Source organism: Chenopodium album, chromosome 1, assembly GCF_948465745.1.
Source record: "Chenopodium album chromosome 1, dcCheAlbu1.1, whole genome shotgun sequence".
Classification (NCBI taxonomy): Eukaryota; Viridiplantae; Streptophyta; class Magnoliopsida; order Caryophyllales; family Amaranthaceae; genus Chenopodium; species Chenopodium album.
The window spans coordinates 848,782-863,416 of record NC_137834.1 but is presented as its reverse complement, the minus strand read 5'-3'; the positions used below and the strand labels follow the sequence as shown (position 1 = coordinate 863,416).

Sequence of the window (14,635 nt, the reverse complement as noted above, 5' to 3'; positions counted from 1 at the left end):
TTTTGTATAGTGAAAAATGTCGAACCTTGCCAAGCTCGAATTTGTGGCCCTTGATATTACCGGAAAGAATTATTTATCATGGGTGTTAGATGCTGAAATACACCTAGATGCTAAAGGGCTTGGTGAAACCATAAAAGAGGCTAATGAGGCAACACCTCAAGATAAGGCTAAAGCCATGATTTTTCTTCGCCATCACCTCCATGAAGGGCTCAAAAATGAATATTTAACTGTGAAAGACCCACAAATCCTTTGGAGTAATCTAAAGGAAAGGTATGACCACCAAAAAACAGTGATACTCCCTAGAGCTCGTTATGAATGGTTGAATTTGAGATTGCAAGATTTTAAATCTGTTAGTGAATATAACTCAGCTATGTTTAAAATAACTTCTCAATTGAAATTATGTGGAGAAAATATTACTGATGCAGAAATGCTTGAAAAGACATACTCCACTTTCCATGCTAATAATATTGTCCTGCAGACACAATATAGAGAAAAAGGTTTTAAAAAATATTCTGAATTAATATCTTGTTTTCTTGTGGCTGAGCAAAATAACGAGCTATTAATGAAAAATCATGAATCACGTCCTACTGGCTCTACTCCATTCCCTGAAGCGAATGTAACAACCCATAACGGGAAAGAAACTAAAAACAGAGACCATTCCAGTAGTAGTGGTAGAGGTAGAGGTCGTGGTCGTGGCCAATGGCGCGGCCGGGGTCGTGGACGTGGATATGGTAGAGGTCGTGGAGGTCATTTCACAAACTCACATTCCCACCAGAAGTGGGAACGTAGGGATGAAAAAGAGAAAAGTGATAACAATATATGTTACCGTTGTGGAGGAAAAGGTCATTGGTCTCGGGTTTGTAGAACTCCAAAGCATCTTATTGAACTTTACCAAGAATCATTGAAGAAAGGAAAGAAAGTTGAGGCAAACCTTGTTCTTGAAGATGGTGAAGGTGATTTTGATTTTGGCAATGCCAATCAATTTGATGTTGGTGATTTCCTTACTTCCCCGGAAGGGAATAATTTTGATTTTGGCAGTACAACTCATTTAAAAGTTGCCGATTTCTTCACTGCCCCAGAAGGGAATAATTAAAATTATATTGTTTTATGTTAGTTTTAAGTATTAGACTTATGTTTGCTTATTCTAGTGATTTATTTAAGTTTATTTCTTTCGTTGTAATAAGGATTTTTGCTTTATAAATTTATGAACTATTTGAGTGTTTTTATTGATTTATTTGTTTTATCATCTTTATTTTTATGCTTAATATTTTGACATGTATTTTATTTCATGAAGAACATGGATATTACTCAAGTTCAATTTGCTATGAATAGTGAAGAATTATGTCTTGCTGACAGTGCAACTACACATACAATACTTAAAAATAAAAAATATTTCTCTCATTTGATGATGAAAAGGATTAATGTAAGTACCATATCGGGTAGTACAAATATCATTGAGGGCTTCGGAAGAGCCACTATAAAGTTGCCTTGGGGAACTGAAATTAAAATAATTGATGCTTTATACTCCCCATTGTCTCAAAGAAATTTATTAAGTTTTAAGGATATTCGCAACAATGGTTATCATATTGAGACAATCAATGAAGAAAATAACGAATTCCTTCAAATCACAAATATAACTCAAGGCTCAAAACATGTTTTGGAAAAACTACCTACATTCTCTAGTGGTTTGTACTACACAAAAATCAATGCTATTGAAGCTCATGCTATAGTAAACCAGAAGTTTACTGATGATTTTGTTGTTTGGCATGACCGGTTAGGCCATCTCGGTTCAATAATGATGCGAAAAATAATTACGAATTCATGTGGACATTCTTTGAAGAGCCAGCAGATTCATCATAATAATTTTTCATGTGCTGCTTGCTCGGAAGGCAAGTTGATTATTCACCCATCACCAGCTAAAATTAATTTTGAATCAATTAGTTTTCTGGAACGTATACAAGGAGATATTTGTGGGCCCATACATCCCCTATGTGGACCATTTAGATATTTTATGGTTTTAATTGATGCATCAACTAGATGGTCACATGTGTCTTTGTTATCAACTCGTAACCTGGCGTTTGCGAGATTACTTGCTCAATTGATTAAGTTACGGGCACATTTTCCAGATACTCCCATTAAGACTATTCGGCTTGACAATGCTGGTGAATTTACATCTCAAGCTTTTAATGATTATTGCATGTCCATTGGGATAAATGTTGAACATCCTGTAGCACATGTTCAAACACAAAACGGTCTAGCAGAGTCATTAATAAAACGTATTCAGTTAATTGCTAGACCATTGCTTATGAAATCCAATCTCCCAATTTCTGCTTGGGGACATGCTATATTACATGCAACAACACTAATTCGCATTAGGCCAACAAGTTATCACAAGTTCTCCCCATTACAATTGGTTTATGGTCAGGAACCAAATATTTCCCATCTAAGAATTTTTGGATGTGCGGTTTATGTTCCAATAGCTCCACCACAACGCACTAAGATGGGTCCTCAAAGAAGGTTAGGGATATATGTTGGGTTTGAATCCCCGTCAATAATTAAATATCTTGAGCCTACAACAGGGGATTTATTTACGGCTCGTTTTGCAGATTGTCATTTTAACGAGTTACTTTTCCCAACATTAGGGGGAGAAAAGAGAGAGCTGGAAAATGAAATTAAATGGAATGAATCATCATTATCCTATCTTGATCCTCGAACTAAACAATGTGAACTGGAAGTTCAAAAGATAATTCATTTACAAAGTTTAGCGAATCAATTGCCAGACTCGTTTGCTGACCCAAAAAGAGTGACCAAGTCCCATATTCCAGCTGTTAATGCTTCATTTAAAATAGATGTCCCTGAAGGACAAAATAAAATTGCTAATGAGTCTAAACCACGCCAGAAACGTGGAAGACCAATAGGTTCCAAAGATAAGAATCCTCGGAAAAGAAAAGGAGCATTGATTGATGATGGTCAAATTGAAGAAACAATTTCCGAAGGATCTCCAGAATAGACTTTAGACATGATACAAGAAGAAATTCAGGTACCTGTTAATGAAGAAATTTCAATAAATTATATCATGTCTGGAATTACATGGAACCGAAATCAAATCGACGTCGATGATGTTTTTGCATGCAATGTAGCATTAGATGTTATGGATAATAATGAGGATCATGAACCAAAATCCATTGAAGAATGTAGACAAAGAAATGATTGGCCAAAATGGAAAGAAGCAATTGAAGCAGAATTAAAATCTCTTGGAAAAAGAGAAGTATTTGGACCAGTAGTCCGTACACCTGAAGGTGTAAAGCCAGTGGGATATAAATGGGTCTTTGTGCGACAGAGAAATGAAAAAGGTGAAGTTGTAAGATATAAGGCACGCTTAGTTGCACAAGGATTCTCACAAAGACCTGATATTGATTATGAGGAGACATATTCTCTTGTGGTGGATGCAACTACTTTTAGATTTTTGATTAGTCTGGCAATAAGAGAAGGACTTGACTTACGTTTGATGGGTGTTGTCACAGCTTATTTATATGGCCCACTGGATAATGACATTTACATGAAGCTCCCAGAAGGATTCAAGCTGCCGGAAGCAGCAAAATCTAGTTCTCGAGAACATTTCTGTATTAAATTAAACAAATCTCTTTATGGATTGAAACAATCTGGGCGTATGTGGTATAACCGTCTAAGTGAGTATTTGTTGAAAGAAGGTTATAAGAATGATCCTATCAGCCCATGTATTTTTATAAAGAAATTTGGATCAGGATTTGTTATAATTGCAGTGTATGTTGATGATTTAAATATCATTGGAACTCCTGAAGAGATTTCAGTGACTGTCAATTATTTAAAGAAAGAGTTTGAAATGAAAGATCTAGGAAAGACAAAATTCTGCTTGGGGTTACAAATAGAGCACCTAGAGAATGGAATCCTTGTGCATCAATCAACATACATAGAAAAGGTTCTTAAAAGATTTTCTTTGGATACAGCACATCCATTGAGCAGCCCTATGGTTGTAAGATCACTTGAAGTAGAGAAAGATCCATTCCGACCTCGGGAAAATGATGAAGAAATTCTTGGTCCTGAAGTACCGTATCTTAGTGCGATTGGAACACTAATGTACCTTGCAAGTCATACACGACCTGATATATCATTCAGTTAATTTATTAGCAAGGTTTAGTTCATGTCCAACCCGAAGGCATTGGAATGGGATTAAACATTTACTTCGTTACCTTCAAGGTACGAAGGATATGGGTTTATTTTTCCCAAAGTTGTCCAAAGAAAATTTGATTGGTTTTGCAGATGCAGGTTATTTATCTGATCCTCATAATGGTCGGTCACAAACTGGATATGTGTTCACATATGGTGGTACTGCCATTTCTTGGCGTTCCATGAAACAAACCATTGCAGCTACTTCTTCCAATCATTCTGAGATTTTAGCAATTCACGAGGCTAGTCGTGAATGTGTATGGTTAAGGTCGGTAATTCAACATATAAAAGAAGTTTGTGGTTTATCATCTGGGAAAGAGGCACCAACAACTTTATACGAGGATAACGCTGCTTGTATTGCTCAACTTAAGGAAGGATAAATCAAAGGCGACAGAACAAAGCACATCTTACCCAAATTTTTCTTCACTCATGATCTTCAGAAGAATGGAGATATAAATGTATTGCAGATTCGTTCAAGTGAGAATTTAGCAGACTTATTTACTTAGGCTCTTCCGACAGCAACATTCAAAAAGTTAGCTTACGGCATTGGATTGCGTCGTCTTAAAGATCTCAAGTGATGTAGTCATGAGGGGGAGTTAATGCGCGCTGCACTCTTTTTTCCTTAACCATGGTTTTTTCCCACTGGGTTTTCCTGGTAAGGTTTTTAACGAGGTAGCATATTATGCGCATTATAGTGTATTATTTTGTACGGGTTTTGTAGTAAATGTTAGTTATTGTTTTATTCAATATATAGTCATCCAAGGGGGAGTGTTATGATAATATCTAAATATGGATGACTATTATCCCATGTACAATCTAGAATATTCTAGAGTTGGGTTGTTGGTCTTATCCATTGATGGAACCCTAGGAAATGTACATTATATATATCCAGTACTACATGGAATATGAAATACAACGTAACAATCTTCCCTCATCTCTTCCATATTTTCTCTTCCGTAAAAATAAATTCTCTTTTGTAAATAATTAAATCAGAACCTAAAATAATTAATGGGCCCCACCACTTAACCATAGTTAATTTTTTCAACTTTAATTCTTTCTTAGGTCCCAAAGGGTGAAAGAAAAAAGTTTAGGTCCCAAAAGGTGAAAAATAAAAAACTTTAGTCTCTAAATATTACCTTGACTCGGATAATGGTATTCCATACCCAATATATTTGAGTTATTTTGCCTAAGTCTTATGTTATTTTGTTTAAAATCTTGTGTTAGTTTGCTAAAATAATATGTTATTCACTTATCTACTTCAATATCATGAAAAAAAAAAACATTTATAAAAATAACATGTACTTATTTAAAATATAACATATATAAAAATTGAAATAATAAGAGGTTCACATTAAAATAACAAGAATTTTATAAATCTAGAGTACAACGAAAGGATCAATGTTGAAAAAAAAGCAATATACAAATATAAAATAACATATACTTATTTTAAAATTATATATATATAAATTGAAATAACAAGAAATTTATATTAAAATAACATAAGTTTTATAAATTTGAGAATACCATGCATATGTACTCCAGGAGTAACAAGTCAAGTATCGCAAAGGACACAAAACTAGTTGTATAATATGGATCGGTTTCAATTTTCCAAATATAAAAAGAAGTCTACAAAAATTATTATAGAGACGACAATTGGCATTTGGCACGAAATGTATATTTAATTGGCATGTACATTTTATGTCATCGTTCTCGCGGAATACAAATCATGCACACGTCTTTGTTAAATTTCAAAGAAAAAAAAAAGACACAAAGACTTTTTCAAGTTATTCTACAAAGTCAATTTAATTATAATAGTTTGATGATTTGAAACTACCTTGTCTCTTTCAATATACTCTCATTATAATAATAATAATAATAATAATAATAATAATAATAATATCGCGTCGCTGCAGCGGGCTTCTGGACAGCGCAAGATTGGGGCCATTATTGTTGCTCATATATGGAAATTTTGTCAAAAACTACCAATTAAAGTGCGTGTTTTGAAAACAACTACCTATTAAAATTTTTTTTTAAAAGAACTACCACAAAATTGTAAAAAGTTTAAGTAGCACTACCACTTTAATAATTCCAACTAGAATATTCGGCATGTAGGTTCTACTTTTTACCTTTACCTCATAAAATCATCATCTAAATTAACTAAATTACCCTTCATAAAGGTAAAAAGTGAGACCCAAATACCGGAGATTTTAGCCAAAATTGTTAAAGTGGTAGTGCTAGTTAAACTTTTTATATCTTTGTGGTAGTTCTTTTTAAAAAAAAAATTAATAGGTAGTTGTTTTCAAAACACGTGCTTTAATTGGTAGTTATTGACAAAATTTCCCTCATATATTTATTTATTTGGATAGAATTTGCTATAATTAGAGGAGTCTATATTGTATCTCGCCTTCCCACTAATTTATTATATATAACAATACCACTAGAATATTGTGTAAATAAATGAATGTAACATAGTTCACTACTCCAAAAAGTGTTTTTTGTAACAAAAACACTGGTTGCGAAAATTTGTTTTTCACCAAAAAAGATTTCGTTGCTAAACATATATTTTTCATAACAATTTTTATTGTTACTAATAATAAGTTTCTACATCAGTTTGACATTTAGATATGGCAACAACATATATTTGTAAACAAATATGTTGTTACCAATATTCTATATTTCGCAACAAAAAAAAAGTCATTGCAGATATCTTTAGTAATGACATCTGCCATAACAACCCCATAACACCCAACCTGTAGCAAAGAACACAACGGTAAGTGTTATCATTCATAGTCGCTAATATCGAGACCACTCGCAACAACCAGGCCAAAGTTTGATCTCTCTACTGAAACTTCCATAAGGTAACCTAACGCGGAGATAGAGAGACTAGAAAGTGAATTTTGCAGATGTAGTGACCTTCTTGAAATATATATCTGCCAATTTCTTCATGAGTTTGGAGACAACGATTTCACTAAAGTTACTTATAAGGTCAGTCTCCATATTCCTATTAAAAATACTTAGGCCCTGTTCCTTTGAGCTTCTGGGCAGAGCAGAGCAGAGCAGATTTCAGCAGAGCAGAGCCGAGCCGAGCAGATTTTATTATTATTATTATTATTATTATTATTATTATTATTATTATTATTATTATTATTATTATTATTATTATTATTATTATTATTATTATTATTATTATTATTATTATTACTAGTACTACTACTACTACTAATATTATCTCATTATTATTATAATCATTAAATTTTTAAAGTTAAACATTAATTATTATTATTAAATTAATTATAATGATTATTATTAAATATTATTTAATTATTATTATTATTAAAAATTAATAATTAGTATTATCTTTAAATATTAGTTATTATCTTATTATTAATTGTTATTATAAAAATCAATTATTGTTATTATAATTAATATTATTAGTTATAAGTATTATTATTACTATTAGTATAATTACTATGATTATTACTATTATTATTATTATTAAATATTAATTATTATTATTATTAATATTATTATTAATTATTAATTATTAATAATTTATTATTATTATTATTAAATATTAATAATTAATTATTATTATTTTAATTAAATATCAATAATTAATTATTGTTATTAATATTATTAAGTATTAATTATTATTATTATTAAATATTAATTATTCATTATTATTCTTATTAAATATGAATTATTATTATTAAATATGAATTATTTATTATTATTAATTATTAATTATTATTATTATTATAATTCAATATTAAGTATTAATTTTAAGCAGAGCAGAGCAGATTGAAGCAGAGCAGAGAAGATTTCAACAGAGCAGAGCAGAGCAAAGCTGATTTCAGCAGAGCAAAGCAAAGCAAAGCAGCTCTAAAGAACGGGGCCTAAGAGCACCATTGAAGGCCGGTCCCAGACCAACAATATCAGAATTGCGAAAAAGTGTAGCCTAAAGACTGCAAACACAATGCAAGGAAAGCATAGTGCCAAACATCACCCGCTAACAAGTGTATTTTTTTTGTACTATTATTATAATTATTATGTACTATTTTTTTTGTACCACTTACATAATAAAAAGATACTAACTGGCACGTGTTAAACAGGTTTGGGCTTCACCCGTCAAAAGTGTCTACTATATATGATCAATTAAAGAGATCCCACCTCGAAATCATATGACAATGAGAGGAGGAATAGCCCCTAAGCTTTATAAAGTGGACACAATGAACTTTCTCTTTTAATATAGGATACAAATCCCAATGTTCAGCTTCACTTTTAATGTGGGACAACCCTTTCATCAGACTCATATATCAATGAGGGGATGAGGGGAATAGCGTCTTAACCGAATAAAGTGGACACAACTTTCTCTTTTGTTCAGAAGGTCCAAATTACAACTCAACCCAACAAAGGAGATTCCACCTCAAAACCATATGACGATGAGGGTAGTAGGCCTTAGCCTTATAAATTGGACACTCCCCAATAATACGGGATACACACCCCAATAATTCTGATTACTTTCATACTCTTTTAATATGTATGAGACACTAATTTTAGTAAAAAAATGCGGGTTTGCTCGGGGGCTCATTACCAACACAAAAGGTATTTTTAATTTTTTTTTTTTAAATGGTAAGGAGAAAGATCCTGACCGTACCTCAAATTGTCCTTAGTGGGGATTGAATCCCCAACCTCAAAATTAAAAGGTGGCAATCTTATTAACTTGATACAAAAGGTATTTTATCTTTAGTTAAAAATTTTAGCGGGCGAAATACAATTTTATAATTCGTGCGCCATCCTTGTTAAAATGAAATGAAAAAAAAAGAAAAAAAAAAAAAGAAGACTATTTCAATCCATTATTCAACAAAGTCAATTAAAAATAATAGGTTAATGTTTTGAAACTACCTTGTCCCCTTCAATATATATAATTTAATACAGTACTTCAAAAACATAGTTATCAATAATAATAATAATAATAATAATAACAATAATAATAATAAAACATTTAGTTTAATTTAATAGAAATGGCGGTGCACCGGCCACCATGAGCACATTAAGTCATTGACTTAATGAATAGAATAGTAAGTACCCTAATCCATGGCATAAAACTTAAGGCTATAAATAAGGATGGAGTGGTAGAAGCATTCTTCATCAATTCAACAATCAAATTAAAGTTACGAAAGTAAGGTACTTAATTTAGTTTCTCAAAATTGGTATATTAATTATTAGTAATATTATTATTAATATTAATACTATTAACTTAATTTGTGGTCGTATGCTTGATTTTTGCAGACTAAAATCTAATATGGGATCATCAACAAAGATGAATGAGACACACTTAAAGGCTATAGCTGAGCTGGAAAAAGAGGTAGAGGCAGGAAATCATCAAATGATGAAAATTAAAGAAAGTGGTGGTCTGGCTACTACAGGTGGTTGGATCCTAAATTTTGGTGAGGATACCATTGTATTCCAGGAGCCCAAAGATTGGTCTGGTAGTGTTTTGGGCGATTACCCTCCTCAAATTGATGTGAAAACATCTGCCAAGTTTACGCATCAAGGTGATGATGGTTCAATGGGGGCTGTTGTTTATGTTGGACCTCGTAAAAAGGGTGGCTCCACTGAATGTGCTTGGGTCTTTGCATGGTACACACCGGGCAATGGAAACGCAAACAAGGTACATATATCACATATATATTTTCCGATAAATACTAATATATCATATCTCTAACACACACATATACGCTATACATTGATTATTTAATTACTAGTATGTGTTATGTGTTATGTTTCATTCCAGACTTACGTGGAAGTTGGGCCCGCTGAAGATTATCCTAAAGGTAACATAGATAGATGGGAGATTATCAAAGCTAACCTTCTCAATGCTCCCGGCCATACAAGTCATGCCATTGATAACGTCAAAACTGGTGCTGAGGCGTCTTCTAGCATCAAGCCTGGATATACTTCTGTGGCCACTTCGGTTTTCGATGTTGTTAAAATCAAGTAATCTCATTATATCAACCATCGTCTTATCAAGATCCACTGATGGGGATGGAGCTATTACACCTTTTCTGTATTATACGCATGCAATAAGTGTATACACCATACCCTTACTTACTACATACCGTACCTTTGCCTTTTCTTCTCGTGTGCTTATCAACCTAAGTGTGCTTGCTTATTCAACTTTGTAATCTTATTTACATTTTTATTCAATAATCCGTCTTTTTCTTATCTTGTCTTCTCATTATTTTATTAGCGTACAACAAATTACACTACAAAAGGTTGATTGCTAATCTTGTAGTTCTTTTCCATGTGAAACTGATCTTCAAGTGTTGATATATCACGTACATATTTATGATAAATTAACAATAATCTTGCAAATAGTAACTAGCTATTTAAGAACATCTAGAGACCGTAAGCTTCATTCCATGAGCCATTGAAAGAATAGTCATCATTCTGTATTTGATAGGGTGCCCTGGTACCAGCTTAAATTTGTAAAATCTACACAAAATAGCCAACGCCATCTTCATTTGTAAATATGCTGAGTCCTTCCCTAGACATATCCTTGGTCCAGCCTGCCAAATTTGAACTCGTTCGATTAATTGACACAAATAATCATCCTTGGCGTATAAAATGATGGGTTTATTCACATTTGTGTCCCATCTTTTTTCTAGTGTTTCTAAGTTATTAATTACGAGTACTCTGTAACAAATTATTTACATATACTACGTAATTACGTATAGAGGTGATGTTACCAAAGATGACATGGTATAGTTGGATGTTTATATCTAGATTATCTGCCTAGTAAATCAAACCTATTTTAAAGCTGATTCTAATTTTAAAATTTGTTTGGAGGTTATTTGCTAAAATGGAACATACCTGAAAAGCAGTGAATTTAAAAGGAGAGGCATTTTGGAAGAAACCATCTTTAAGCCACCTTTCAGGCTTGAACTCAGCAGCATCAGGACCCCAATTGTACTCCATTCTACCCATAGAATATGGTACATAAGTCACCATACCCCCTGCTTTTACTTTGGTTCCATCTGGTAGCACATCATCCTCCAATATCCCCTTTGGATCCTATAAATTCCGAACAATTGTGACCAGTGACGAATCTAGTATTTTAAATATGAAACAAAGACGATAAGAAGGAAAGTTATACTTCGTATTATAATTACTTACTTGAGGAACTGCAGGGTAGAGCCTAAGAGTTTCAGTGACAACAGCATGTAAGTAGTACAGCTTAGCCAAAGAATCATAGGTTAAAAGATCAGCAAATTGTGACACCCTTTTGTTAAAAGATACAGGGTCCTCTGTATCACACTCAATTAAGTCCACATTTTCTTCCTTTGCTCTTTCTTCTTCAATTGCTTTTAACTCTAAGTAAAGTTTTTCTGCAACACTTTCATGGGTCATTATCATGTATATTGCCCATGACAGCGTTGTTGCTGTGGTGTCTCGCCCTGCGATCACGAAATTCAGCACTATGTCTCTTAGGCTCTTCTCTGTTGCGTTGTACTCTGGATCCTCTCCCAACTCTATGAACCTTGATAGTATGTCATGTTTCATCTGAAGTATTTGACCACACATAATTTTAATTTTTTCGGTAATTTATAATCATGTAACATATGAACGGTTGAGGCAATGTGAGAACTAATTCATGATGCAAGAAATAACCTTGATGTTGTTGGAACTTCTTTTAGCTTCTTCAATTTCAGCTTTTCGTTTCCGGATTACAGAATAAGTAAAATCATCAATGATTTTAATACTTTCACTAAGTAAAGCCTCTGAACCCACATTGAAAAATTTCTTTAGCTTCCAAAGAGGATCAATAAATCTTAGTGTAACAATGATGTTAGCTGTATCGAAAGCACGAGCAAACGCGTTCTCTGGTAGATCAGGTGCCAATGTTCCGATTTCTACACCAAAACCTACCTTACATATTGAGTCTAATGTCATCCTCATCAACAATTCCTGAAAACATCAAAGGAAATTTAGTTTTAGTTTTATCAACATGTGCTTGTATTACTCTGAGACTGAACAAAAATAACATGTACATAAAATATAATCATTATTATTTCAAATATCCAAAAAATGTTACTCTGTAACATATTTCTTTAAGGTATCCTTAAAACGCTAATATGATCAAAGTGTGTACTTTGAAATCGGACCTAAACATTAATTCTTATGTAACATAATGTAGTTAGTTTTGATCAATAATGTAGGGAGTTACCTGCATGTCGACGGATCGATGCTCGAATGATGCCTGACTCAAAATGTTAAAAAGCTTCAAGCTATACTCTCTGAAGACCACAGTACTTAAGTCTCTTAAGTTCTTAGATGCAAATTCAAAGCTTGCAGTTTTTCTCTGTTTCCTCCAACTTTCACCATCTGCATTAAAAATTCCGTTTCCTAGCAAAACTTCCATGTACGATTGGTAGACTTCACCCTTGTTACAAAAATTAAAATTAGAATTACTCATTTTGTTGAGAAAATAAAAAATAATAGATAATCATTTCAATCATAGATAATTTAATTGAATCAGAAGAATATTTGCTAACTCAATTAAATCTATATGATCAGGTAATTTTGAAGACAAAATAACCTATGAAATATAAAGTTTAATTAGCTAAAACAGTGTTTATTGTTGTAGTAAAACAAGCACGCTCTAACATGACCTATGTTTCATGCCTTGTAGTACAAACCAACGTTATCGATCGTTAAATGGGAGAAAACTTGCTAAAATAAATACTCCGTAGCAGAAAAGTTGTGTTAGGTGTGAGGTGGCAAACAGGTTGTTCATATCGAGTTCTATAGAATTCAAGTCATAATAGAAATGATAGTTATTACGGAGTAGTATTAGGGTGTCTCGATTTCTAATTAAGTACTCCGTAATTAATAAGGATCCTTTAGTTAGCACTGTATGTTTAATTGGGCCATGGATATCATCACTATTGGGCTGGGTATAAATATAACATTGCTGAGATCAAGTGTGTCAAGAATTTCGAGGGGTCTTTTGTTTTGAGCAGTATTTTTATGGACTTTGCCAATTTAGTGCTGTACTAATAATATAACTTTACCTTGAGGCTTATAGCCTTATAGGTGATTAGCTCTAGTAATAAATGTTAAATTCAATGGTAAATGGGCAAATAAGCATTCAGATATTTAAGTTATGATATTAAAAAGACATAAAATATAAGCCCCTTTTGAATAAGTCCCTCACAAGAGTTCTAACAAATACATGCATGTAGTCATGTATTCGTGTAGATCAAATCGCCAGGTTTTAATAAAGAGGTGTAGATAAAAGAATAAGAGATTTTTCATCCCCAAAGACCGTAATGGTGCATATAATAAGCATAAAATCCCATTAGACCGACTACCTATACAATACAACGAACCTATATTGTTTTATAGAGCTTCAAATTAACATACACATCCTTTTGAATATTACTAAATAACTGATGACTCTCAACCAACCCAAATCAGATTAGATGGAGAAGTTTTCTATGTTCAATGATTTACAAAGTTATAATGTTATGCGTAACTCTAATGGATGTGCATCAAAACCTATGGCAAATCATATCTCAATTGATATTATATTTTTTTTTCTACATTTAACTTCTTACGTTAAGCTATTATTTTTCAGGAAACTATAAGTCTATAAGCCTATCAACAAATTAAAAAACTAATTAATTAATTAGCATGATTTCGAAAGTCAATAAAGTGTAACATAAAGATCAGATGATTAAGCAAAAGTAGTACATAAACAAGTATGTACCTTAGGATAATTAGCAAAATTGGTCTTAAGAACATGCTCAACATTAGCAGGATGAGCAACATAAGTGTAAGTAGTAAAGGGCATTGGAACCACAACAGTTTTAGACTTGGAAAGATATTCAACGAGCCAATCATGCATATTATCATAATTCATCAATTGTTCAAGTGCTGCTCCAATCAATGGCCATGTCTTGGGTCCCACCTTGTTCCTTTGGCCCCACCTATGGACTATTATCCATGACAACCCCATGCAAAATGCTACAAATATCATGGATCCTATATTATAATAACCATTATTATTATGATAATTTGAGGATAATGATGATGAAATTGTGGGTATAGAATTATCTGTTTTGATCATTTTCTTGATTATTATGAAGCTACACAATTATGAATGATTTTGGCTAGTTTTTGGTTGTGTTGTGTTTGATTAAGAGGAAAGAGGGTTTTGTAATAGGTAAATTTTATTGTTGAGAAAAAAGTTGGTGAAATGAGGTTAAATTTTATTTAATGAATTAGCTATAACAATCTTTACATGTATGCCAAAAAGAAAGCACCAAAGAATGATTCATGTCATTTGTGTTAACCACCTAATCTAATTACTTCTAGGTTATTATAGATGTAAGTAATTTTATATTAAAACTTGATATCATAA

General features: G+C 32.4%; 2 protein-coding genes across 2 annotated transcripts; one reads left to right on the top strand and one right to left on the bottom strand.

Annotated features, from left to right (window-relative positions):
• Nucleotides 1-9,485: 9,485 nt before the first annotated feature.
• LOC145563744 (jasmonate-induced protein homolog) lies at nucleotides 9,486-10,210 on the top strand. The gene is made up of 2 exons (XM_081624174.1): nucleotides 9,486-9,880; nucleotides 10,004-10,210. The coding sequence occupies exons 1-2, from the start codon at nucleotides 9,512-9,514 to the stop codon at nucleotides 10,208-10,210; spliced, it is 576 nt and encodes a 191-aa protein (XP_081480300.1). The 5' UTR covers nucleotides 9,486-9,511.
• Nucleotides 10,211-10,598: 388 nt separating this feature from the next.
• LOC145608497 (cytochrome P450 704B1-like) lies at nucleotides 10,599-14,269 on the bottom strand. The gene is made up of 6 exons (XM_081664432.1): nucleotides 13,982-14,269; nucleotides 12,437-12,652; nucleotides 11,881-12,177; nucleotides 11,386-11,772; nucleotides 11,083-11,283; nucleotides 10,599-10,778 (listed from the first exon to the last, which is right to left on the bottom strand). The coding sequence occupies exons 1-6, from the start codon at nucleotides 14,249-14,251 to the stop codon at nucleotides 10,599-10,601; spliced, it is 1,551 nt and encodes a 516-aa protein (XP_081520558.1). The 5' UTR covers nucleotides 14,252-14,269.
• Between the last annotated feature and the right edge of the window lie 366 nt (nucleotides 14,270-14,635).